The 27,818-nt window shown below is 53.3% G+C and overlaps 1 protein-coding gene and 1 pseudogene across 1 annotated transcript; both read right to left on the reverse strand.

The window, feature by feature from the left end:
- Positions 1-571: 571 nt before the first annotated feature.
- Positions 572-24,584, reverse strand: COMMD7 (COMM domain containing 7). Its single transcript, XM_055138955.1, has 9 exons — positions 24,412-24,584; positions 17,347-17,400; positions 17,162-17,264; positions 4,462-4,518; positions 4,347-4,384; positions 2,962-3,052; positions 2,682-2,731; positions 1,528-1,576; positions 572-706 (listed from the first exon to the last, which is right to left on the reverse strand). The coding sequence occupies exons 1-9, from the start codon at positions 24,493-24,495 to the stop codon at positions 630-632; spliced, it is 603 nt and encodes a 200-aa protein (XP_054994930.1). The 5' UTR covers positions 24,496-24,584; the 3' UTR covers positions 572-629.
- Positions 8,117-11,188, reverse strand: LOC105943152 (60S ribosomal protein L35a-like; annotated as a pseudogene).
- Positions 24,585-27,818: the final 3,234 nt, after the last annotated feature.

Consider the following 27,818-nt stretch of genomic DNA (forward strand, 5'->3'; position numbering starts at 1 on the left):
AAGCGCTTACCATTGTACTATCTCTCCAGCCCCTGGAGTTCCAGGCGCAGCCCACTGAGCTCTCTGGCCCCTGGAGCTGCAAGTTTAGAACTCACAGAATTAGCTAACTTCGCCCACGAAGCCGGGCCTTCACCCAGACCAGGCAGATGCTCTGTGAAGGGGCAGGTTCGAGAGTCCAGGCAGAAAGACAAGTGGGTCCCACATTTTCTTCAGGGCCTTTTTATTCATCCTCCCAGCTGCAGAGGTGGTCAGCTTGAACCCAAACAGGCCGAAATCACCCCGAAAGGCCCACCTCGTCCCAAGAAGACGACCCAGGTCCCGTTTTGAGCCAAGTGGGTGCATTACGCAGAGCAGCCAAGCACGCTCCCCACCCCCACCCCAGCCCTTCCTGGAGTATGCACACAGGTCCCGGGGCTCCTCGGAGGGAAGGGAGTGAGATGGCAGGACCCGGGGCCTCACCATCGAGCCCGCTGGGATATCCAACTAGTGTCCAAGAGAGGCCGAGAGTTTCCGGGGTCACTGTGCTGGCCTTGTAGAACTTAGCCCTCGGCTTCCCAGGAAGAAATGTCTGTAGCAGGGCTCCCGAGGGGCAGGCTGGGGCGGGTGGGAGAGGGGCCTGCGGCCGGGGATCAGCCCAGACACCCCATGCTGGCTCGCACTCTCTCCATCTCGTGCAGGAAGCTGTAGAACTGAGGCAAGGTGAGCTCTGGGGAAGAGAAGACCTGGCTTCAGGCAGATGCTTCCGAGACCCCCAGAGTCACGCGAGAAAATGAGTCTGCCCCCGACCCCCCCACCCCACCCCACCATCAGGGGAGACCGTTTTCTTCCTAGTTCTTTCTGGGCTTAGGTGGTCTGGGCAGCTGGGGCTGGGTCACGGATCAGATTGAAGAGCAGAGAACCCCGAGGGGGCAGAGGGTCCCTCGGCACCCGGACACGGGAAGGTGGAGGCCATGGGACATGGCACAGGGAGGGGCCAGGCATGCTCAGGCCCATCCCGGAGCCTGCCACCCCCCCCCCACTTCCCTCCTTTCTGGAAGACTCTGGCATGCTGGGCATCATCGGGGCAGCTACTGCAGCCTGGGTCCCAGGGGGAGATGCAGAGGGGTGCTACCCCACAGCTCCACCCCTGCCAGCACCACTCAGGAGACCCCATGGGTGCTGGGGATCACTCCTAGGCTGGCTGCAGGAGAGGTAAGTGACTTAACCCCTGTATGGCCTCTCTGGCCTGGACCCCCTTTTCTTTTTTCTGGAAGGATCTGTAAGGGAGGGCCAGAGAGATAGTAGAGTGATTAGGGTACCTGCTTTGCACACGGCCAACCAGGGTTTGACCCCGGAACCCCATCTGGTCCCCCTGAGACCCACCAGGAGTGATTCTTGAGTGCAGAGCCAGGGGTAAGCCAAGAGCACGGCCAGGTGTGGCCCCCAAGCCAAACCAATACAAAGTTGGATTCAAGGTGGTTCTTATGGACCCAGAGGCTGGGAAGAACATGGGGAAAAGGAAAAGGCTCACAAGAGAATCAGACTCACCGATGTACACATTCTCAGTTCCCTTTCCTTTCTTAATCACCAACTTCAGCTGATTCAGGAGGGGAAAAAAGAAAGAAAATTATGTGATGACAATAAGCAAATTCTTTTTTTGTTTGTTTGTTTTTTGGGTCACACCTGGCAATGCACAAGGGTTCCTCCTGGCTTTGCACTCAGGAATTACTCCTGGCGGTGCTCAGGGGACTATATGGGATGCTGGGAATCGAACCTGGGTCAGCCGCATGCAAGGCAAATGCCCTACCGCTGTGCTATTGCTCTAGCCCCGGACAAGCAAATTCCTGAAACCCAAACTTCCGCTTCAACAGTAACCTTCTGGCTTCTCACTTGAGGGCTCTCCAGGACAGTCTGACTTGCCCAGATGCAAACTATTACAGGGACAATGAACCTTCTAGGATCCTGCTTGTTGGGAAGTACCGTGCGAACAAGCAGATGAGGGCTCCAGCATCCCTAACTGCATGGACAGCATCCGAGTATTTCAAAATCCCAAACACAAACATGATCATTTTATTTACTTATATGTCTGGGGCCACACCCAGCAGTGCTCAGGGCTTACTCCTGGCATGTTTGGCGGCCCATCTGGGATGTCAGGGATAGAAGCTGTGTCAGCCGCATACAAGACAAATGCACTACCTGTTGTACTACCTGGTCACACCTGGTGATGCTCAGGGTGCAAAGAGTATCGAATATTTCAAAATCCCAGACACAAACGCTATTTTATCTATTTATATTTTTGGGGTTTGGGATCATACCTAGCAGTTCTCAAGGCTTACTCCTGGCTTGACATTCAGGAATTACTCCTGACAGTGCTCGGGAACCATAGGGACACTGGGTTGGCTGTGTGCAAGGCAAATACCCTACCCGCTATATTACAGTTCAGCCCAGATATGATCAATTCTTTTTTTTTTTTTTTTGCTTTTTGGGTCATACCCGGCATTGCACAGGGTTAACTCCTGGCTCTGCCACTCAGGAATTACCCCTGGTGGTGCTCAGGGGACCCCATATGGGATGCTGGGAACTCAACCCGGGTTGGCCGTGTGCAAAGCAAGTGCCCTCCCCGCTGTGCTATGGCTCCAGCCCCCAGATGTGATCATTTTAACCAAGCCCAGAGTCTACCCCTTTCCAAGAAGAAGACTTACCTGTAAAAATATACTCCCCACTTTCTCCAGCTCACTGCTCCCAGAGGCCACTGAAGCACACAGAGAAAGAGAATCAGACGTGCTTGGCAACCCCCGCTGAAGCCCCAGACTGTGGCCAGCTACCCAGCCGAAGCTGTGGGGGGTAGGAGGGGGCTGTGGAGGATGGGGGGGGCGCAGGAAGGGCACAGTCTGCGCTCCAAGGTCCCTCCCCCACCGCCATCAAGCCATGGGAAGGCCGGCGCGGTGACCACCAGGCTGGGGACTGGCTCCGACCACCGACCTCCAAACTTCCACTCCATGTCGATGAGCTGGTTGACCATCAGAGTCTGACCTGCCGCCCAGTGTGCGAGCCTGGGGGCCGTCTGCTTCCACTGGAACAAACATGGCAAAGCCACTGTCACCATTGGGGTGACCACCCCGGCCCTCATCCCCAGCACAGCCACGCTTCCCTCCTGTCCAGTGGGCACAGCCCTGGCCAGCACAGTGGGCCGGGCGCTGGCCTTGCACACGCCATCTCTGTGCAGTCCCCGGCACCCCATCTGGTCCCCAGGGGGGCCCTGAGCAGGGAGACAGGTGTCATTCCCCGACACCGCTGGTGTGAGTCTCTTTTGGCCCCTCTAGGGGATGCTCAGGGTCACTGGTGGCATTTGGGAGGGCAGGTGTGGGTCTGGAGACACGTGTACGTTTAACCCCTGTACTAGCTCCTTTACCCAAAACAAAATGTTTCCTCCCTCCCTCCCTCCCCCCTCCCTCCTTCCCTCCCTCCCTCCTTCCTCCCTCCTTCCCTCCTTCCTTCCTTTTTCTCTTTCTCCTTTTCTCCTTTTTTTTCCCCTCCTGGGTTTTGGTTCGGCAGTAGGTGGGGGAGGGGGTTTCACACTCTGCGGTGCTCCGGGCTTTCTCTTCTCTCTCAGGGATCACTCCTGGAAGGACTCAGGGAACCATGTGGGGTGCTGGGGATTAACCCCAGGTCACGGCATGCTAGGCAAGTGCCTTACCTCCTGTACTATCCTGCGGACCCAAATATTTCCTTTCATCCCTGAACTTAATCCAGGCAGCAACGACAACCATGACTATTCTATTCCTCAAGCAAGAGGGAAAGAACTGGAGCTGTGCTAAACAGTGCTGCTTACAAGCTGCTTGGGGAGAAAAAGAAAACAAAACCCAAAATGTCACATGGTGGGATAGTACAGCAGGTAGGGTGCTGCCTTGCCAGGGGTCAATCTTTGGCACTTCATTTGGACCCCTGATCTGGGACCTAAGAGTGATCTGGGAGTGCAAAGCCAGGAGTAAGCCTGAGCACAGATGGGCAGCCCCCCAAAAAACAAACAACAGGGCTGGAGCGACAGTACAGCAGGTTGGGCATTTGCCTTGTGTGCAGCTGACCCAGGTTCAATCCCATATGGTCCCCTGAGCACCACCAGGAATAATCCCTAAATGCAGAGCCAGGTGGAGTTAGCCCTGAGCAACTCTGGGTGTATCTCCCCCTGGCAAAGACAAACAAATAAAACAAACAAACAAAAAACCCAAACCGAACATCTGCCTGACTGTCCCTCCGTGAACCCCATGAAGCTTCTCAAGGGATGGCTTTCCCCAAGCGTTCTCCATGTCTGTGGTCCTGAAACAAAGCGAGTGACCTCCTGGCCTTGCCCGAGAGGGTGCCCGTACCTTGTCGGCAAAGTGAACAGCCTTCTCCTCACTCAGACCTGGAAGAGAGCAGGAGAGTGGATCATCGCCGTAATGCAGACTGGGGCGTGACCGGGGCCGGCACGGGGACACTTACCCAGAGTGAGCAGGTCAGCCCGGACCTGCTCGGCTGCGAGACTCCTCTTCAGGGCCCCTGGGAAACAGAAGAGGAGAAATGGGCAGGTCACCACCTCGGCAAACAGCTAACAGTGAAGGGGTACGAACTCAGTGACACAGAGGATACGAGCCTGGCGCTGTGAGGGTCCGAAGCTCAATGGAGAGCAAAGCTGCATCTCAAACGACTAGAGAAGGGCCGAAAAGGTGGTGCAGTGGGAAGGGAGCTTGCTCTGCACATACCTGACCTGGGTTCCCATCCCCAGCATCCCAGGGGGTCCCTGGAGTACCACCATGAGTGATCCCTGAGTGCAGAGCCGGGACCGAATCCTGAGCACCGCCAGGTGTGGCCCAAAACACCAAAACCAAAGCAACCGCAGGAGACAGGACACAGGGGTTCATAGTTCCGTGGGTGAGGATGACAGAGGGCACCAAGAAGCCTTGCTGGACATGTGGACAGAAGGACCAGACCCAGAGATTCTTGGAGCAAAGGTGGGGAAGCTCAGGGTGAGGCAGAGGAGACACAGCCGAGAACCATGCTGGACAGTGCAGGGCCACTTCCGGACACAGCCGGCTACTGAAATACTGAAATTAATGGACTGAAATTAACATCAGGGCCGGAGCGATAGCACAGTGGGTAAGGTGCTTGCTTTGCACACGAGTGACCTGGATTCGATCCCCGACGCCCCATACAGTGCCCCCAAGCCCAGCCAGGAGTAATCCCTGGGTGCAGAGCCAGGAGCAACTCCTGAGCATTGCCCGATGTGGGCACCCCCCAAAACAAAAATAAACAAATAAGATTAGGGCTAGAGAAAAGGCACAACAGGTTGGTGCCCTCCTATGCTAACGAGAGCCCGGGGTTCGACCCCCGGCACGGCTCCCCCAGCCCGGAGCAGTAAGGCAGGAGTAGGCCTGAGTACTGCTGGGTGTGGCCTCCCCCCCCCCCAAGCTTAATAAAACTAAAACGAAACCAAGTTGGGTGTAAAATTCTGCGCCAGCTCTTCAGTGCGAGCCGGTCCAGACAGGAGATTTCCTACGGGTGGTCCAGGGGTGGGTGGAGGCCCGCAGCGGGGAACCGCGACACGTCAGAGAACACGCCTAACAGGAGACACAGCACCCTGGGTCGGGCGCTGGCCTTGTTGTGGCAGACTCAGCTTCAACCCTCAGAACTACACGTGGTCTGGGGGGCTGGAGCGCCTGCACTTGCATGCCGCCAGCCCAGGTGTGATCTCTGGCATCCCACAGGGTGCCCTGAGCACGGCCAGGAGTGATCTCAGAGCGCAGAGCCAGGAGGGGCCCCTGAGCCAAATAAGGAAGTAAGGAAATAAAAGAACTAAAACAGGGTCTCTTTACCATCTCCAGGAGTGACTCCTGAGCACCACCCGGCGTGGCCCCCAAGACCAAATCCAAACAAATAAAAGACTCAGAAAGTCCATGGGGTCAAGGGCTTAGCTTTGGCCATTCACAAGTCCCCCCCAGAAGAGCCTTCAAAGCTGGACTCGGGGGCCAGAGTGATAACACAGTGAACAAGGCATTTGTCTTGCACACGGCCAACCCAGGTTCAATCCCCGGCATCCCCTGTGGTCCCCTGAGCACCTCCAGTAATGATTTCTGAGCACAGAGCTTGGAGTAATCCTTGAACATCACTGGGTGTGACCCATAAAGAAAAAAAAAAAACTGGACTCAGAGGCCCTGGGCCCTGCCCTGCAGGAGTCGCCCTGCTCTGCTCCCGGGCTCCGATTCCTGAAAGCAGAGTGTTGCCAGCGACTGGCCTTTTCCACATCAAACCTGCAGTCTACTGTCTGGAGACACAACTTGGCCACGGCTTCAGAATTTTCCACTTCTTCATCAGAAGATATCCACCAGCATTGGAGTGGGGGGAGAAGGTGCAAAGGAAGACCCTAGACCCAGGTCCCCACCCCCTCCTCACCCTTCACTCCAGAAAAACAATCCTAAAGGCTGATGTCCCCCGCAAAGTAAACCATGTAAACAAAGGGAGGAAATCTTTTATCTCCAGAATCAGACCGAGCACGGAAGCCAAGGGGAAGCGGAACAGGCAAGACCCCAGGAAACCTTGGCTGTAAAGGCGCCCCAAAAGGGGGCTGCTTCCGAGTCAACCCGGTTAACTCCTAAGGCCCACACCAGGCACCTCCCTAACCCTGGATTCCTCAGTGAAGTTTCAGCTCAAATTGTTTTTTTTTGGTTTTGCTTTGTTTTTCGCAACGCTGGAGATCAAACCCAAGGGACACGCAACTGTAGGGAACAGGCTCTACTTTTCTTTTCTTTTGTTTTGGGGCCACATTCAGTGATGATGCTCAGGGTTTACTTCTGGCTCTGCACTCAGGAATCACTTCCTGGCAGTGCTCGGGGGACCACAGGGGATGCCGGGAATCGAACCCAGAAGGGCCACGTGCAAGGCGAGTGCCCTAGCCACGAGACTCTCTCTCTGGAACCTGTGCTCTACCTCTGAACTATACCTGTGGCCCTAAATTTTGCTTGATGATCCCATGATAATACACGCAGCTGGGAACTGTTAAAATGCCCTTGATTATTCAAGGAAACTAAAAATCCAAATGATAAAAGTTTGGGAGAAGAAAGTTTGACTCAAGCACAGACTCAGTAGCTGCAGTGCCAAGAACAGATCCAACCTTGGGCGGCAGAGATAATGTGGCGGGTTATGGTGTGCATCGTGCACGCAGCTGACCAGTGCAGTCAGACAGGGACCGGACAGAGGTGCAGGAGGGCGAGGGTCTGGGCGAGGCCAATTTACTTACTTCTCGTAACTTGGAAACTGTACTCTTGGCTCTGTGCTCAAGAGTCATTCCCAGTGGGGCTCAGAGAACCACACGTGGGGATCAAACACGAGTTAGCTGCATGCAACGCAAGTGCCTCAGTTACTGTACCCGTTCTACCACCCGAAACCGTTTGTTTTGTTTTCTGCTTTTTTTTCTCTTTTGCTTCTGTCAGGTGCGGAAGAGTATCACACCTGGCAGTGCTCAGGGCTTTCTCTTGGATCTGTGCTCAGGGGTCATTCCTGACTGTGCTCGGAAACCGTGTGTGCTGAGGATCAAACCGAAGGTCCGTTACATGCGACGTGAGCACCTTACCCTTGACTCCTGCCCCAGAGTGCGGACTGGCTGGACCCACCCTTGGAGGTTCTGGGGCACACAGAGCTGCTGCACACCAGATGATGGGAAACATCTGTGATTCGAATCAACAGCTATCTGCTCTCTGAGGGGGGGAAGGGCCCAGGGCAGCAACCAGTAAGGAAACTGCAGGGAGGAGAGTGAGCAGAGCAGCCAGGCCAGCACTTGGCCAGGCGCTTTGTGACGGCTGCTGGCTGCTCTTCCCTTCCGATCAGAAGGGATTCCTCAGGAGTGGGGAAGGGGTGTTATCAGCCTTTTTTTTTTTTAACGAGAAAAATATCTAGACTTTATTTGTTTACTGTTCAGTAAATTTCTATCCTTTTTTTTTTGCTTTTTGGGTCACACCTGGTGATGCACAGGGGTCACTCCTGGCTCTGCACGCAGGAATTACCCCTGGCCGTGCTCAGGGGACCATATGGGATGCTGGAAATCGAACCCGGGTCGGCCGTGCGCAAGGCAAATGCCCTACCCGCTGTGCTATCGCTCCAGCCCCTAAGTTTCTATCCTTGAGGGGTACAGCATCACACAGATTCTGTCTCCAATTGCCTTAGCAGGAACATTACTTCGGAACTTAGCTCGAACCATGCCACTGTTTCCATGGGCGCGGGTCACCTTTCCCAAATCGCTCTGGTTTGGTTAGGTTTGCCGCCAGGAGTCACAGTGTTGCTCTTCGCCTTGTAGACGTAAAGCACACCTCTTGCCCAGGCAGAACTGGGTTTCATCACGGGCATAAACGCCTTTGATCTTAAGAAGAGCCGTGTGCTCCCTCTGGTTCCGGAGGCTGCACTTGTAGCTGGCAAAAATGGCTTTAGACCACAGCCTTCTGGGTATTTCTGCAGCTCAGCCCCGGCCTCTGCATGAGCTCAAGATGGCGGAGAGCGTTATCAGCCTTTCTTTCGAGTAAAGGAAGGAGTCACAGGGACAGTACAGCGGCGAAGGTGCTTGCCATGCACTGAGCCGACCTGAGCTGAATCCCTGGCACCCCGTATGGTCCCCCATGCTCTGCCAGGAGGGATCGATGAGTGTCAAGCCAGGGGTAAGTCCCGAGCATAGCTGGGTATGCCCCCCTCAAATCAAATAAACATCAGCTATCAAACACCCCAAGGGCCAGATACTCTACATATAATATATCTATATATACATATATGTGTATACATATACATTTAGATACACACACCACACACACACACATATCCCTGTTGCTCATCGATTTGTTCGAGTGAGCACCAGTAACGTCTCTCATTGTGAGACTTATTGTTACTGTTTTTGGCATATCCAATACACCACGGGTAGCTTGCCAGGCTCTGCTGTGGGGGCGCGATACTCTCAGTAGCTTGCTGGGCTCTCCGAGAGGGGTGGAGGAATCGAACACGGGTTAGCCGCGTGAAAGGCGAATTCCCTACCATTGTGCTATCGCTTCAGCCCACACATACATATATTTACATATATATATATGTATATATATATATATATATATATATATATAGTTCTTGTCTGCTAGTGCTCAGGGGAACCAAACCAGGGTTGCCTGCAAAGCACTGAGCCAACCCCCTGAACCTAAGCTTCTGCGTTACACTTTCCCCCTTACATTCTGGCAGTGCTCGGGGTTTACTCCTGGCCCTGCACTCAGGGATCCCTCCTGGTGGTGCGTGGGGGGCCATATGCGCGGCCTGGGATCCACCCCAAGTTGGCTGCATACAAGGCAAATGTCTTCTTTTTATTTGGGGGCCACACCCTGCGATGCTCAGGGCTTACTCCTGGCTCTGCACTCAGACGTTACTCCAGGTGGTGCTCGGGGAACCACATGGGATGCCAGAGATGCAACCTGGGCCGGCCCTGTGCAAGGCAAGCATCTTGCCCACTGTACTCTCTGGTCCAGCTTTAATTTCTTCTTTTTCTTCTTTTTTTGGGGGGTGGGGGTGAAGAGAGGAAACAGTGCCAGGAATCAAACATGGCCAAGGCAGGTGCTTCCCTATGGCCGAGCTGTGTCAGACCTAAAAACCAAAGGCAGAACAACCTGCTCCCATCCTGCCCATTTGGCTCCAGTACTGGCAGTCTCAGCTGGCACCTGGGCCGTGGAGAAGCAGGGCAGAAACGCACAGGAGGCTTCTTCCCTCTGATGCCACACACTGGGGCGAAGAAAATGCTCCAATGGAAGGAAAATAAAGAACAAGCACAGGGGACCAGGAAGATGAATCAGAGAGCCGGGGCCAGAGAGATAGTACAGCAGGGAGGGCAAGTGTCCTTCACATGTCCAAGCTGGGTTTGATCCCCGGCATCGCATTTGGTCCCCCGAGCACCTCCAGGAGTAATTCCTGAGTTCGGAGCCAGGAGTCACCTCTGAGCATTCCCGGTGTGAACCAAAAATAAATCATTTAAAAGTGAGCAAAGCGGGTAGGGCGTTTGCCTTGCATGCGGCCGACCCGGGTTCGATCCCCGGCATCCCATATGGTCGCCCAAGCACCACCAGAAGTAATTCCTGAGTGCAAAGCCAGGAGTAACCCCTGAGCATCGCTGGGTGTGACCCAAAAAGCAAAAAAAAAAAAAAGTGAAATATAAAAATAAATTAAACAGCTGGAGCTCATGCGTCAGCACTTGGTCATGTGCTGGGCCTCGAGTGTGGTCCCCAGCACCGCCTGGCCCCTCCCCCCAGCACTGATGGGGGTCGCCTTCACGGTCCCCCGCACCATTGGGCCCAAGCACCAAACCACTAGACCATTGGGACCACATGTCTGGTCTACTCTAGCCAGGACTGGCCACCGGGCCCCTGGTACTGCTTGAGGAAGCTTCCCCACCATATAAACAAATAGAATAAATCAGATGTAAACTGACAGATTGCCCAGTGGCCCTGGTACTGCGTTACCTATGATACGGTGGAAGAGACACTGATAATGATATTGACAATCATAGAAGTACTGAAGCAAACACTTTACAGTTAGCATCATTATCCATTCTTTGGCCTTTTTTTGGGGGGGAGAGGTGGGATTCACACCTGCCGTGCTGAAGGGGGACACCTGGACCAGTTTTGGGGGTCAGTCCCAGCCCAGTGCTGGGGGTACCTACCCTGTGGTCCTAGGGATCTCACCAGGCCCCCTGTGTGCCACGCATGCATTTCGCTCTGGCCCCTCATGGACACCTCCCTCTTCTAACAATGCAGAATTGCTAGAACTGACGCTCAGAGATTAGGCAATTTGCCTCCAGGGCTCAGAGCGTTAAGGAGCCACAGGACCAGTGAGCATGATGAAGCTGTCCAGGGGGGACCCTCTCCAGATTGCGCTGAGAGGGTCAGTCATACAATAAGAAACAATACGGAAATCTGGCCAATGTATATTCTAACTTCAGATAGGAGAATGGCATTGTGCTTCGATAAGGGGAAACCAAGTCCTTTATCTTTTACAGATAACTAGGGGCTTAGGAACAAAATGACAGGATGTCTGAGATCTAACTTGAGAATAATTCCGTCTAGGGAGGAGGAGGGAGAGCTCAAAGGGTAAAGCACATGTTTTGCATACCTGAGACCTGGATTCCGAGTGCCTGAAACCTGGGTTTAACCTGGCACCCCATGGTCCCCCCTAGCCCTGAGCACTGCTAGGAGCAACAACCCGGCATCAACCCCTATCCCCAGCATGGGACAATTCCCCAGAATCCTGCTAGCATGGAGCTGGGAGTACCCACAGACCACAGGATCACACAGCCATTACGGTCTTTTTTTTGGGGGGGGAGGGGGCAGGGTTACACCTAGCAATGCTCAGGGGTTACTCCTGGCTCTGCACTCAGGAATTACTCCTGGAGGTGCTTGTGGGACCATATGGGATGCTGGGAATTGAATCCAAGTTGGCCACATGCAAGGCAAATGCCCCCTCTGTGTTATCACTCCAGCACTACAGCTAATTTTTAAGTAAACCTATCAACACTATTTTATTTTTACCCAGCACAATTAAAAAAAAATCTCTGGATTGGGAGTGGCCAAGCCCATACGGTGCCCTGAGCCCCACCAGGAGTGATCCCTGAGCCAGAGCCTTTGAGCGCAGAGAGTACAGCAAGTAGGGCACTTGCCTCTCAGGCAGCTGACCCAGGTTCATCCCTGGTGGCACCACACCTGGTTCCTCGAGACCCGCCAGGAGTGATTCCTGAGCACAGAGCTAGGAGTAAGGATAGGCACCACTGGCTGGGGCCCACAAAACAAACAACAACAAAAGAGTTACATAATACAAAGTAAAAGAAAAACGTTTGAAAAAACCAGCAGAGTACAAGGAGCCCGCCCTTTTTTTTTTTTTGCTTTTTAGGTCATGCCCGGTGATGCACAGGGGTTACTCCTGGCTCTGCACTCAGGAATTCAGGAATTACTCCTGGTGGTGCTCGGGGGACCATATGGGATGCTGGGATTCGAACCTGGGTTGGCCGCGTGCAAGGCAAACGCCCTACACGCTGTGCTATCGCTCCAGCCCAAGCCCATCCATTTACACCAAAGACCAAGCAGGACTCTCTTTACCTGCGAGACAAGGGGAGGAGGAGGCAAAGCCCTATCCGACTCTGCCTGCTAGAGAAAGAGAAGAGTTTCTGGGTTAATGTTTCACAGAAACCAGGGGAAGCCAGTTCCGACAGGACTTTTCAGACCCCAGGGTAAGTTTATCTGTAGGTGAGTCTCTTAAGTTCCAAGGCAGAGGGTCTGTGGCGGCAGAACCTTCCTTCCCCCGCCGGACCCCTCTGATGTGATGAAAGCGCTGACTGGGGGCTGGGGGATGGCCCAGAGGGGCCCCCACTCTGTATGAGGGAGCCCCAGATTTGATCCGTAGTACTACGTGGTCCCTCTAGCAAAGGAAATGCTAGAAGGGGGGAGATTGAGGGACAAGGGAAAGCGAAGCGGGGAAAGGAAAAGGAGAGAGGAGAGAAAGCAGAGCAAGCAGTGAGAGGCCCTGGCAGCTGTGTGGTTAGAGAGTTGGTTCGTTTTTTTTTTTGGGTTTCTTTTGCTTTTTGGGTCATACCCAGTGATGCTCAGGGGTCACTCCTGGCTCTGCACGCAGGAATTAACTCCTGGCGGTGCTCAGGGGACCATATGGGATGCTGGGAATCAAACCTGGGTCGGCCGAGTGCAAGGCAAACGCCCTACCCGCTGTGCTATCACTCCAGCCCAGGTTAGAGAGTTGGGATGCGGCTGCGTCTACCCCCAACCTGCAGGCCCATCTCTGGGCAGGGATGGCAGGCGGGGCCCAGGGGCTGCCTCTGCCACCAAACGCTGATCATCCTCCCTGAAAAACACAAGCCCCTGGGGTCAGAGCCATAGTCATTGGACTGGGGGTTTTCCTTGCATGCAGCCAATTAGGTTCAATCCCCAGCATGACATATTGTTCCCTGAGCACGAGTCATCCCTGAGCACAGGGCCAGAATTAAGCCCTCAGTATGGAAGGAAGGAAGGAAGGAAGGAAGGAAGGAAGGAAGGGAGGGAGGGAGGGAGGGAGGGAGGGAGGGAAGGAGGGAGGGAGGGAGGGAGGGAGGGAGGGAGGAAGGAAGGAAGGAAGGAAGGAAGGAAGGAAGGAAGGAAGGAAGGAAGGAAGGAAGGAAGGAAGGAAGGAAGGAAGGAAGGAAGGACCCAAACCCTCCGGCCTGTGATGTCACCATTTCTAACTGTGTCAGAACTCACCCCTGACTTCCAGGAACTAGCTGCCCACCAGAGCCAGGAGAGCAGGAGACATAAAAGAGCATGAACAATTTAAAAAACAGAAACGGGGCAGGAGCTATACTAGGTAGGACGTTTGCCTTGTATGAGGCTGACCTGTGGCATCCCACATGGTCCCCCCCAGCACCGCCAGGAGTCATTCCTGAGTGCAGAGCCAAGAGTCACCCCTGAGCATTGCCCCAAAACTAAACTAAACAAACAGGTGTGGGGAAGAGCTGAGTGGACACTTAGCACAGGTTCGTGTCTGGCCCGACCCAGTTCTCTGAGTAATCCCGGAGCACAGAATCGGGAGTAGCCCCTAAGCATTGCCAGTGTGGCACAAAGCCCTAGCCCCTCCCACCACCACCACTACAGTGAGGTTAACACACAGCGATGTTCAGGGCTGACTGTACTACTGATCCAGCCATTTTTAAGATTCTTAAAAAAAAAAAAAAATAGAATTGGAGACAGTACAGGGATTAAGGTACTTGCCTTACATGTGGCTGACCCCAGTTCAATCCCAGATACCACGGATCCCAGACACTAGGGATTGCAGACAACACGGATCGCAGAGACCACAGATCCCGGAGACCATGGACCCCAGACACCCTAAGCACTGCCTCATGTGTCCCTTCCCCAAAACTAATTAATTTTTGAAATTCAAAATAATTTTGAAACGCAAAACAAAACTGTAGATGACAGTGGTTGCAAATGACAGCCGCAGATACAGACCACCTTCAAGCTGACAAGAGGGTGTCCCTCCGGGCCTGGAGCAATAGCACAGCAGGGAGGGCGTTTGCCTTGCACTCGGCCGACCCGGGTTCTAATCCCAGCATCCCATATGGTCCCCTGAGCACCGCCAGGAGTAATTCCTGAGTGCAGAGCCAGGAGTAACCCCTGTTCACTGCCGGTGTGACCCAAAAAGCGAAAAAAAAAAGAGGGTGTCCCTCTGGGCCCACCAAGTTGAGGAAGGCTTTTGTCAAAGAGGCACCGGAGTTAGGGCTGGGGGGGGGGCTGATCGGATGGAGAGCAGGGATGAGAAAGATGAGAAAAATGGAGGCCGAGCTCAGACACTTCCCTCCCTGGGGGTGGAGGCCAGGGAATGAGAAGGAAGATTCTGGCTTCTGCATTTGGGCATCTACCGCCCCCATCACACACACACACACAGAATGAGAATGAAGACTCTGGCTTCTGCATACGCATTACCCTACACACACACACACACACACACACACACACACACACACACACACCACCTCACAAGTGCCATTTGGATGTTCACTATACTCCAGTTTCTAAGAATGAAACCTGTGAGTGATGAAAACTCCCAGCAATCAGATCAGCCAAGAGATGTGTGTGGTCCTGGAACTGGCTGTCACCCCGGGGAGCTATCTGGAGAGGCACAGTGACATACCAGGGAGGAGAAACGGGTTACAGGGCAAGTCTAAGTTCCTGACACTTATGGAAAACAAGACACAACTGGAGTATCTCTGTGCCTACAAAAATATGAAAGCAGGGGCTGGGGAGATAGTACAGCAGGTAGGGTGTTTGCCTTGCACGCAGCAGATCTGGATTCGATCCCCAGTATCCCATACGGTCCCCCGAGCACCGCCAGGGGTAATTCCTGAGCACAGAGCCTGGAGTAACCCCTGTGCATCACCAGGTGTGACCCAAAAAGTAAAAAAAATAAATAAATAATGAAAGCACCCGGATTTAATCCTGTGCATCCTATATGGTCCCCTGAGCACCGCCAGGAGTAATTCCTGAGTGCAGAGCCAGGAGTAACCCTGTGCATTCCCGGGTGGGACCCAAAAAGCAAAAAAAAAAAAAACAAACAAAAAACCCAAAAACAAAAATTATGGAAGGGACAGGTGTCATAGTACAGCAGGCAGGGCGCTTGCCATGCATGCACCGGACCCGGGTTCAATCCCTGGTACCTCAGAGGGTGCCCCAAGCAATGCCAGGAGGAAGCACTGAGCACAGATGGGTAGACCCCAACCGCCCCCCACAAAGGTTAAATACCAAAACCAGGACAGGATAAAGATGAGACAAAAAGGGGTCTTTCACTTTTCTCTTTCTTTAAAACTTGATTTCTGGGCCACACCTGGGGATGCTCAGGACTTACTCCCGGCTCTGTGCTCAGGGAGGTCTCTCTTGGAGGAGCTTAGGGGACCACACGTGGTGCTGAGGGCTGAACCCCACATTGGCCTGTGCAAGGCCAGTCTCCACACTCTCTCCAGGCCCTGCTTTTCTCTTTACTGGCTGAGGACCACACCCAGCACCACTCCCTGCCTGGGGATCTGCACCAGTTGTGCTGGGCGGGGCTGGTACCATGCAGAGACTGGAGAAGCCCAGGGCTTCCGCACCACTCAAAGGACAGCCCGGGGCCTGGGACTTTCACCTGTCGCTATTGTTTCACTTGTTGCCATTGCAGCAGTGCTGGGGGTTTGAATCTGAGCCCCTGTCTGCAAAGCACGTGCTCAGCCTGCTGGAAACTCTCTCTCCAGTCCCAGAGTTCCGCACTGGCTTTGCAATGAAAATGCAAATGTTATCCAGTTTCCCACCCAACCTGGGGGTTTCACACACAAGAGCTGCAGATATGCTCAAAGGGCTGAAGAACAGACTTTGCAAGCCGGAGCCTGGGCACCTCAGGGTTCCCCCAAGCACTGAGTCGGCTTAGCCCCTGAGCACAACAGAGCCTGATCCCATACAACCCCGCTCCCTCCACCCAGCCCCCAAAAGTGAACCGCCTGAGTCACAGAAACAGACTTGCAACTATGTTGTTCTGATTCAAGGCCCCCAACTGCCCCAAGACAGCACTGAGACTGGGACAGAGACCGGAAATGGGACAGAGACCAGAAGTGGGTTTTTTGGTATTTATTTTTCTTTTGCTTTTTGGTCCCCCCCTCCCTCGGCAATGCACAGGGATTACTCCTGGCTCTGCACTCAGGAATCACCCCTGGCGGTGCTCAGGGGACCATATGGGATGCTGGGAATCGAACCTGGGTTGGCTGAGTGCAAGGCAAACGCCCTACCCACTGTACTATTGCTCCAGCCCCGAGACTGGAAGTGGGAAGGGGACGCCTAGAAGGGAACTCAGACCTCCGCTGTCAGTGCACCAGAGTGAGATCCTGCTAAGATCAGCTCATGGCTGGTTTTTCACTGTTGCTGCTTGTTTGTTTGGGGGCCACACCTCCCCACCTTACTCCTGCTCCTGTGCTTAGAGATCTGTCCTGCAAGGTAAATGCCCTACCCACTGCACACCATTCTGGCCCCACGGTGATGATTTTTAACACTGTCAATCAGGGATGTTTCATTCTCCTCTTCACCAATGCTGCTTCCTTTTGTCTTGTTTTTTATTTGGGAGCCACACCTGGCTGTGCTCCAGGAATTGCTCCTGGCAGTGCTCGGGGGACCGTGAGATGCCAGGTTGGAATCCCAGGGCCTCCCCAGCCCCAGAGGGCTTCATTCTTCACAACTGGGCTGGGAGGTCACTAAACTCTCAAGGCGCCCGTACCCGGCTTGGGCTGGAATTTCTCCAATTTTTGGCCTTCCTTGTCTCCAGGGAATCAGGGCTGAAGCCACAGAGTAGCGGGGAGGGGGAACAGGCAGCTGACTCGGGTTCGATCCACAGCACCCCATATGGTCGCCGGAGCCCCACCAGGTGTGATCCCTGAGCCAGAGACAGAAGTAAGCCCTGAGCACTGCTGAGTGTGGCCTAAATCTCACCCACCCCCCACCCCCAACAACAAAACACAAGAAGCCAAAAAATCAAAAACCTGAACATTCCAGCTAATGCCCCGAGCACAGGCGCACACAGCTGACCCTGGGGCTGGAGGGAATGTTCCAGTAACGGCTGCTGGAAAAGGCCCATCACTCACCGTGGGGGATCAGAAGGAGGCTTTTCACGATGCTTTTGAGGGGGCCAAGGCTCATCTGATAGGTGGTGGCAAACTCGGAGAGCCGCGCCAGGAACCGCTCCACCTGCAGGGAGGGCAGTGCAGACCAGCCTCAGGGTCCGGGCAGACTGGGTCACTCACCCGCACGCCTCTCCCCACGAGTTTACCTCTTTGGGCTCAATGAGGAAGTGGAAGAGTACTTCAGTCAGCGCTGAGAACTGCTGCAAAGAGAAGAACACAGAACGTCAGCAAAATCTGGCAGCCGGAGAGACGGTACAGGGGGTAGGGCTCTTGCCTTGCACACAGTCAACCTGGGTTCGAGCCCTGGGACCTCCGGTGGTTCTCGGAGCACTCCGGGGAGTGATCGCTGAGAGCACAGCCAGTAGCAAGCCCTGAGCACCACTGAATGTGGTGCTCAAAACCCAAACAAATACAATAATGTCAGCAAAATTCTCCAGGGGTCATCCGGAACCACCCCTTAAATAGAGGAATTCAGTGCTGCACAGGCATGGCTGTTTGTTTTGACCACCTTAAAGGTACAAACACTCGTGGTTTGCAGTCCGAGTCAACAGGCCACTGCGCCTACATCTGAGAGATCGCCAGCCCGCACGAACCGAAGCACACAGGTAACTCGGGTCCAAACACACACTCACAGGGCCTGGAGGGAGGCAGCTCGAGGGGCTGGAGTGCAAGCAGCAGGCCTAGAGTGGATCCCCAGCAGTGCACAATCCCCCCACACATGTGTGGGAGTGACCCATCCGCGTGGAGCCAGGAGGACTCCCTGAGCACTGCTGGGTGTGGCCTAAAAAAAATCAACCCCCCCCACCAAAGCCCAAAAAACACTGGGAGGGAGAATGGCAGGCAGGGCGCTTGACGCCAGGAGTGATCCCTGAGCACGAGCCAGGAGTAAGGCCTGAACACAGCTGGGCAAGGGCCACCCTCACCGTCAAACACACACCCATGCATGGCCTAAAGGGAAAATCATCAGAACTGCCAGCCCAGTGATGAAACGCAGACTTCACACAAGCAAGGCAAATGCTCTACTGCCAGCTCTGTCCCCAACAGCACTTACTTCTTTCGTTCTGTTTCCTTTTACTGGGGGGGTGGTGTTTTGGTTTCTTTTAATTTTTTTTTCTTTTTGGGTCACACCCAGCACTGCTCAGGGGTTACTCCTGGCTCTGTACTCAGGAATTATTCCTGGCGGTGCTCAAGGGACCATATAGGATGCCAGGGATTGAACTCGGGCCGGCCGCAGCAAGGCAAATGCCCTACCCTCTATACTATCACTCCGGCCCCAGGTTTTGGTTTCTGGGTCATACCAGGAGGTACTCAGGGCTTACTCCTAGCTTTGTGCTCAAGGATCACTCCCAACCGGGCTTGGAGGACAAACTCAGGTCAGCTTGCATGCAAGGCAAATGTTTTCCCCCAAATGATCTCTCCCATCCTAATCTTTGAATATTTAAATGTTAAAATAAATAATGTAATTAAGGTAAATGCAAAGTGAATCAACTAGCATTTAAAGAAAAAAAAAGTCTCCCACCTCAATTTCTGCCATGAGGGCGAGATACTCAGTAGTTTGCCTGGCTCTCTGAGAGGGGCGGAGAAATCGAACCCAGGTCGGCCGCGTACAAGGCAAATGCCCTACCTGCTGTGCTATGGCTCCAGCCCCATGGTGTATTCCATATGCCAAAAACAGTAACAAGTCTCACAATGGAGATGTTACTGGTGCCTGATTGAGCAAATCGATGAGCAATGGGATGACAGTGACAGTGACCTCAATTTCAGCCCACAGAGTGACTCAGGACATCTCTGGGGGTGTCCCAGAAGTCTCTCTGCGTGCACGTGTGCGCATACACATGTACTGGTGCCAGGAACTCACACGTTCAAGGCATGTGCTCGACCACTGAGTTACATCCCTGGTCATCTCATTTTCATTTTTTGTTTCTTTCATTGTATCTTTTGGAGGGGGTGCTGAGGGCACCCCAGGGTCATTCCCAGTGCAGAGCCAGAGATCCCAGCCCTGGCTCCCGGGGGCTAGGCCTGTGCTCCCACCCACCAGGGCTGTCCCCCAGGGGCCATGTAATTGGTTTTAAATATAAAAGGGCTCCCTGCACCTAGCAACAGCCTGCACCTTGCCCATTTTCGACTAATTATCTCTTAGAGATCAGTTGGCAGATATAATTGAGCCCAATTCTTTTATCAAGCAACGGCATTTGATTGTACATTTAATATAATTCACCTCACTAGAGATAAACATCAGTGTCTCTGATGCTATTGTGAATAATGAGGCAATGTTCACAAAGCCCTTCCACATATCACTCTGTTCATGGGTATCTATAAGAACTTTTTTTGCAGGAGAGCTAAGATAAATTCTTTTGGGGGCAGGGTCCACACAGATAGTATTCAGTAATTTTTTTGTTTGTTCCTTTTCCTTTTCTTTGTTTTTAAGCCACACCCAGTGGTGCTCAGGGCTTACTGCTGGCTCTGCACTCAGAGATCACCCCTGGTGGGGCTTGGGGGACCTTTGCAGTGCTGGGGCTGGAACTCAGGTTGGCTGTGCAGAAGACAAGTGCCTTTTAACTCTCTGGCCCATCTTTTCTATTCTATTTTTTTTTTCTTTTTGGGTCACACTGGGTAATGTACAGGGGTTACTCCTGGCTCTGCACTGAGGAATTACTCCTGGCGGTGCTCAGGGGACCATCTGGAATACTGGGAATCGAACCCAGGTTGGCCACGTGCAAGGCAAACGCCCTACCCGCTGTGCTATTGCTCCAGCCCAGGCCCCTCTTTTCTTAGATGCTCCCTGGGTCAGGGCTGAGGCTCAGTGGTGGAGCACATGCTTTAGATGTTGAGGCCAAATCTGATTCCTCCCAGTACCACATCGTCCCTGAGCACCACCAATAGTGACCCCTGAACATCACTCCAGCTCATTTTTTGATACTTTAGTACCCAGTACCTTTTAAATACAGAGGGACCGAAGGGGGCTGGGGCAATAGTACAGCGGGTAGGGTGCTTGCCTTGCAGGTGGTCAACCCGGGTTCCCATATGCATCCCTTATGGCCCCCTGATCATCGCCAGGAGAATATTCCTGAGTGCAGAGCCAGAATAACCCCTGAGCTCTGCTGGGTATGGCTCAAAACCAAGACCAATCCACCAATCAAACAAACCCGGCCGGAAAGATACCACTGCAGGTCAGACTCTTGCCTCCACACGGCAGACCCAGGTTTGATCCCCAACACCCTATCCGGTCCCCTGAGACTCCTAGGAGTAAGCCCTGAGGACCACCAGGTGTGGCCTCCAAAACAAAACACAAACAGAGAGGTCAGGAAAAGAAGCCCTACAGCAGCATTACCATTTCCAGCCTCAGTCTATACTTTGGGTTCCACCTTCTTGGAGGGCCCCACTTTCTCTTCGCAGTGGCTTCAAACTATGCTGTTGATTGTTAAGGACCCGAATCTCATCTCATTGCTATCTCCACTGTCTAGAGCCTTCTGAGCCCTGATTGGACAGTGGCCACTCCCAAGGAGAAAGTGACCTCCCCAGATTCCTCCCAGGAGCCTGCTGGGAGACTGGCCCAGGGCACTTGGAATTGTCAATCTTGATAATGAATGCAAATGTGCCTCTACAGAGAAGGGTCCTTTCTCACAAAGGAACAGTCAGTATTCCTTGAATGCACAGGGGGAAAGGGTTTGCTAAGCCCTTTCCCCATTCTTGGCCGCTCTCCTGGCACAGCTGTCTCTCCCTGGAATGCTCACCTGTCCATGATATGCACGAAATAAAAGGTCTCATTTAATCTTACCAGGAATTCGAGGAAAAGGTGCTCAAGGTCACACTAGAGAACAGCAAGGCAGTGAAAGAAACTATATTTCACTTATCAGATCTGCAAAATTAAAAGTTTGATGGCACTGGTACTTGAGTAAGGCCCCCACCCCCAGCCCCCCCCAGGAAGCAGACATGATCACAGGTCAGATAAGAGGATTAACTCCCGGCAAGTATTCTGCAGGGGAATTCCACAGTCCTTATCTAATTTTAAGTGATCATTCCACAGCAGAAACTGTACCCTTCAGATGTTCTGAGAAGTAAAAGTGGACATATTTATACAAAGTAGACTGTTAAAGAGCCTTTTTTTTTCTTTCTTTGGTGTTTGGGCCACACCCAGCGATGCTCAGGGTTTCCTCCTAGCTCTGCACTTAAGAATTACTCCCTTGGGGCTGGAGAGATAGCACAGAGCATAGGGTGTTTGCCCTGCATGTGGCTGACCAGAGTTCGATTCCCAGCATCCCATATGGTCCCCCGAGCAGCACCAGGAGTGATTCCTGAGTGCAGAGCCAGGAGTCAGCCCTGAGCATCACCAGGTGTGACCCAAAAAGCACAAAAAAAAAAAAAAAAGAATTACTCCCAGAGGCGGCTGGAGCAATAGTACAGAAGATGGTAGGGTATTTGCCTTGCACTCGGCCGACCAGGGTTCAATTCCCAGCATCCCATATGGTCCTCTGAGCACCGCCAGGGGTGATTCCTGAGTGCAGAGCCAGGAGTAACCCCTGTGCATTGTCAGGTGTGACCCATAAAGCAAAGAGAAAAATAAAATGAATTACTCCCAGAGTGCTTGGCTTGACCAAGCCAAGTGCTAGGCAAGCACCTTAATCCCTGTAGTATTTCTTCAGCACTGGAATCTGCATCCAAAGCATGCACCCCAGGCCTTTAAACCAGCTCCCAGGCCCCTCACCTCCATTTTCTGATCTATTTCAGATTGTGGCTTCCTCCGCATAAGAAGTATACCCAGGGGCCAGAGAGATAAGTGGGAGTGTTAAGGCACTTCCTTTTATGCAAGAGACTCCAGTATCATCCTGGCATTGCATACGAACCCCCCAAGCACAGCAAGGAGTAATCCTGGAGCACAGAGCCAGGAGTAAGCTCTGAGCATAGCTCGGTGTGGCCCCAAATCCTAAATAAGTAGAGGAAATGAGCACACTGAGGACCTAGGTTCTATCCCCGGCACCACGTACAGTCCCCCAACACCTTCCCAATGCACTATCTCTCCAGCCTCCTCCACATTTAATTTAATTTCCTTTTATTTACTTAAGTGTTTTGGGCCACAGCGGCAGTGCTGGGGGTTGAGATAAATCCCATGGTACTTGGGGAACTGTGCATTGTCAGGGATAGAACCCAGAGTTCCCGCACGCCAGGCAGGCGTTCAGTTCACTGAGCTATTACTCTGACCTGTGGCTTGCAAGTTATCTATGCACAGCACAGCTTTAGGACACGTCTGGTGGTGCAGTGGTAAGCGGAGTGCATGCCTAGCATGCTGAAGAGCCTAGATTTGATCTCCAGCATTTCAGAAAAAAACACATGTTCCTCCAAGCCAGGCACAGCCTCTGAGCACTGACTGGTGTGGTGCCCCACCCCCACCCCAGCCCCCCACTAAGAGAGCACATAGCTGGGCATTTCCCTTACACAGAGCCCACTTGGATTCCACCCCCACTTGGCACATGGCCCCTGGAACACTATCAAGAGCACAGAGGTAGGTGTAAGCCTTAAGCATAACTGGCTGTGTCTCCCCCAAAAGACAAACAACAGGGGCTGGAGTGATAGTACAGCGGGTAGGACTTTTGCCTTGCAGGAGGCTGACCCCTGATTCAATTCCCAGCATCCCCAAGCACTGCCAAGAGTAATTCCCGAGTGCAAAGTAACCCCTGTGCATTGCCGGTGTGACCCAAAAAGGAAAAAAAAAGGGGGGGGCAAACAATATAGCTGTTATAATTATTATGACTATAACTGAATGGTAATAATTAAAAATTTTAAAAATTAGTATGTCGGGGTTGGAATGATAGCACAGCGGGTAGGGCGTTTGCCTTGCACGAGGCCGACCCGGGTTCGATTCCCAGCATCCCATATGATCCCCTGAGCATGGCGAGGGGTAATTCCTGAGTGCAGAGCCAGGAGAGACCCCTGAGCATCACTGGGTGTGACCCAAAAAGCAAAAAAAAAAATTAGTATGTCATTTTAATTTTTTGCATCTTCCAAGCAGTGGTGCTGGGGGGAACTGCAGTGAGCCCAGTCAAACAGATCAGATAATTCAGTGCTAGGGCCCTGCAGTGCTGAGGGCACCAGGACCCGAGAAGCAACAAGGCTGCCCCTGGGAGTCCAAGCAGCGGCGTCAGGAATCCAAATCTGGACCTCAGACCCTCTTGAGCTAGTTCCTGGGCCCAAATTTGCTTTTTTGTTTGTTTTGTTTTGTTTGGGGGCCACATCTGGGGTTACCCAGGGGTTCCTCCTGGCTTTGCACTCAAAAATCACTGCAGGCAGCTTGAGAGACCGAATGGGATGCCAAGGAATGAGCCCGGGTTGCCTGTGTGCAAAGTAAGCACCCTACCCACAGCCCCTGCTTTGTTTTGCCTTTTTAAAATTTTTTTAATTGAACAAACAGGCTTTTTTACACTGGGGGGGAACCGGGGTGCTGAAGTGAAGGAGAGGGTCTTACCACCTAAGACATAAGCAACCACAGGAAACAAAGAAATGCACCTTGGAGTAGGTGGCAAGCGAGCAGCTTTGTTCTAACCCTGGCAGTGGCAGAGGGGAGCTAGCGGGACGGTGGGGGACGGTGCCCAGCCTCACCCCCATCAAGGCCCTGCCAGTGGGAAGGCTCCCCTGGGGGCGGGGCCCAGCTGCTTCTGCTAGCTGTGGGTTGGCAGAGGCGGAGGCCCCCAGCCCGGGCCCACGCGGCCCACACACCCCGTGCTGGCCTGGCCAATACCCACTCGATGCGGGATCCAGAGCTGGTGGCAGGCGCTGATCTGCAGCCCAGCCTCGCGGGCCTCCTGCTAAGCCACACCCCCCCCTCCCTCGTGGGCCCATCAACTCTCCCTGATCCCCCAAATCGCCCTCGGTCCCCCCAGCACCTCAGCCTAGGACTTCAGCATCCCTAAGGGCCCCTCCCGACCCCACTCCCAGGCCCTCTCCAAGGAACCTGCAAACTCCCCACCTCACCGGAAGTTCCCCACCCCCGCCCCAGCCGCACTTCCCAGGGTGCCCACCCCCCTGAGCCCCCCTCGGCAGATCCCTTTCGGCCTCCCGGGACCCCCACCCCCACCCCCACCCCGCAGGCTCCCGCATCCCCGCCCCGGCTGGCTCCCGCTCCCGGGACTGCCCCCCCCGCCCCGCCCCGCCAGGCCGGAAGTGCAGCCCCGGCCCCGCGCCCCGCGCCCCGCGCCGCGCGGCCACGGCGGGCCCACCTGCGCGCCCATCTGGTTCAGCCGCTGCATGTCGCCGCCCACGGCCTCGGGCACCGGGTCCTGCGTGCAGTGCAGGCGGCCCATGGTGCCCGCCGCCCGGCCGCCGCCGCCCCGCGCCGCGCGTCCGCAGCCGCACTTTCGCCACGGCCGCCCGGGCACTCCCCGCCCCGCGCCCCCGGGCCCGCCCGCCGCGCCGCCCCGCGCCCGCCCGCCGCCGGCCCGGCTCTTTGGCGCTATTATTATTATTATTATTATTATTATAAAATTTATTTTTCAAAACTGAGGCCATGCTTTCCGGTCCTGGGATAGGGACACAGTGGGCATCGTGCCCTGGCCTTGCACGCGCCCCACCGGGCTCTGGGACTCCCCCAGCCCTGCAGCAGTGAGCCCTGTGCAGAGAGGAAGGAATAAACCCTGAGCGCTGCTGGGTGTGCCTGCCCCCTCCCCCCCTTAAACACACACACACACACACACACACACACACACACACACACACACACACAAAACCTCAAGCAGCTTAAGGGACCAGAGAAATAGTACGTGAAGTAAGGCACTTGCCCTCCACACAGCTGGCCTGGCACCCAGTCCCTGGCACCACCCCCTAATTATGGCCCCCTAGCTTGCCAGGAGTGACCCCTGAGTGCAGAGCCAGGTGTAAGGCCAAGATGAGGCCTCCAAATAGAAAATCGTGAACCCGACAAAGCAGCCTAGGAGCCAGTGGGAATAACTCAGTGGGTCTCCAAGCAGGAGAGATACCCAAGCACTGGGCCAGGAGCCCAGGAGCAGTCCCTGAGCAGCGCTGGAAGTGGATCCCCAAAACAAAACAAACCAAAAAGCAGCATAAGATTTTCTTGAATGAGATAAAAACCATACCTAACGTCCAATTTAAGATTTTACTGAAAACTTTGCAGTAAACACAAATATATAAAGACCATCGCTCCTGGTACAAGGGCGGGACCCTTCCTTTGGATGGGACCCACCCGTGTTCTGCAGAAGTTATAGTCTCCCAAGCCCCACCGGGAGTCAGGGTAAGCCCTAGAATGGCAAAAAAAAAAAAAAAAAAAAAAGTCTTTCCAAAGTTTTCCAAATCCATGCTCCGAAGAGGGAAGCAATGGGAATCCTGCTTAATGCCCCGAGTTTGCAGGCAGGAAATGCAGAGCTGGGCCAGGCCCCAGCAGTGGCCATTTCAGCCTTAATGAGGGACCTTGCTCCCTTGCATTCACTTTAAAATGTCCTAGCGAGTGTAAAGGAGACCCCTGCGTTCTCGCCCTGCAAGTGAAAAGAGTTCATTAAGAAGTTCCCCAGGGTTCCTGCTGGGAGCAGGACCCAGGGGGGCAGGTTCTTACCAGCAGGAAGGTCAAACCCTTCACACTAAGAAATGCCAAAAGCACACATTTAAAATTACACTTTGTATTTGAAGATCACTGAGGATTCACATCCAGCCGGTCTCTCTAATTCAGGGGGACCTTGGATCAGTGTCTTGCTTTTCCTGGAGGCACTGATCTATCTCCCAAAGCTATAATACAATACACACGCACAGACACACTCACATACACACACCAAGGAGATATTGACTTCAAGATTGAGTGTCTGCTGGTGAAGGGATGGGTGTTTGAATATTGTATAACTGAGACATAAACCTGAGAACTTTGTAACTTTCCACATGGTGATTCAATAAAAAGTTTGAATAAAAAAAAAAAAAAGATTGAGTGTCTGTCTCCCTCACAAGGATCCTGCATATCGCCCAGAGGCATTGAAAGGAAAAGCACAAATTCCAGATCTTCCTTCTACCAAAACCTGGGGTTGGAGGGGCTGTCGGTGTTGGTGTTGGTGTTGGTGTTTGGGGGTGAAGGGTGGGGGGTACAGGTAACACTGTCATTGTTTTTAGTTCCAATTTTCCATTTATGACCTTCCTCATCATAGTCACTACTATCTACTTTGTTATATCGCTGGCTAAGGGAGGCTGGGGAATCGGTCCAGCTTGAAAGACATTTAAATAACACTTTAATCAGGTGGGGCGTTTGCCTTGCACATGGCCTCCAACACAGGTTCAATTCCCAGCATCCCATAGGGTCCCCTGAGCACCGCCTGGAGTAATTCCTGAGTGCAGAGCCAGGAGTAACCCCTGTGCATCGCCAGGTGTGACCCAAAAAAGCAAAACAAAAAACAAAAAACAAAAAAAAACACTTTAAGTTTACAAAGATTGGATGAGGGCCTGAGTTGATAGTACAGCAAACAGGGCACAGGCAGGTGTGCCCCCCCCCCAAAAAAAAAAAAGTAAAAGCGAAAATGACAGGTTGAGGCCTAACCTAAGAGCTGGCTCGTGCTAGGTGGTAAGCAGTAGTATGTGTGAGGCCCTGTGTCCGATCCCTGGCACTGCATATGGTTCCTCCAGCACGGTCAGGAATGATCCCTAAGCACGGACTCAGGAGCAAGCCCTGAAAATCAGTGAGTTTGGTCCAAGACACACACACACACACACACACACACAAGCACGCACACACACACACACACACACACAAGCACGCACACACACACACACACACACACACACAAGCACGCACACACACACAAATAAAAAAGACTGCTTTCCTTCTGCTTGCAGGAGAAAGCATTTTCTACTCTACTTACTCATTCATTTACACTGGTTTGGGAGCCAACAGTGCTCTCAGTTTTGTGCTCAGGGGTTGTTTTCATTGGTGTTCAAGGGACCACATGGTGCTGGGAATTTAAACCCAGGATCCCACACGTGTAAAATAAGTGCTCTGCCCCTGAACCATGTCCCTGCCTGGTTTTCTTCTTTGGTGTTTCGGCCACACCCAGCTGCGCTCAAAACTTACTCCAGGACCTAAGTGCTCAGGTTCATTCCTGGCTGCCTCCAGAAACTGGTGGGCAGCACACAGGGCAATATCCCACCCACTATCCTGTCATTCTGGCCCTGCTTTCTATCTTAATCTAATACCCACCGATGACTCACGCTGGAAGTGTTGGCTATGTACCTGCATTTTCTCCCCTTTATACCAGGAGGCCAGAACTTTCTGGTTTTTTGTTTGTTTCCCTCAGAGGGGAGTGACGGGGTCACTCAGGGCACGTGGAGGCTAAGAGGTGGACGGAGACTGTATCCTCTCCTACATGCTCTCAGGAAAGACCGATTGGATTTACTCTGGAAGACCGATTGGATTTCTTCCCCCACATGATTGATTTATTTACCATTATGGTCCACGGACCTGTGTAGCTACACCTTTGATTCTGCACGAAGTGATGCGTCTTGCGCCTCCTTCTGAGTGGTAAGGTCGCATGCCATACAGTTGCTGACTGAATCCCACTTACTGCAAAGGTGTTCCCTGCTGCTGGATGAATATAGGGTGTGCCCGGGTCTTCACAATTACAAAAATCAGGAGAGGGCT

Source organism: Sorex araneus, chromosome 5, assembly GCF_027595985.1.
Source record: "Sorex araneus isolate mSorAra2 chromosome 5, mSorAra2.pri, whole genome shotgun sequence".
Classification (NCBI taxonomy): Eukaryota; Metazoa; Chordata; class Mammalia; order Eulipotyphla; family Soricidae; genus Sorex; species Sorex araneus.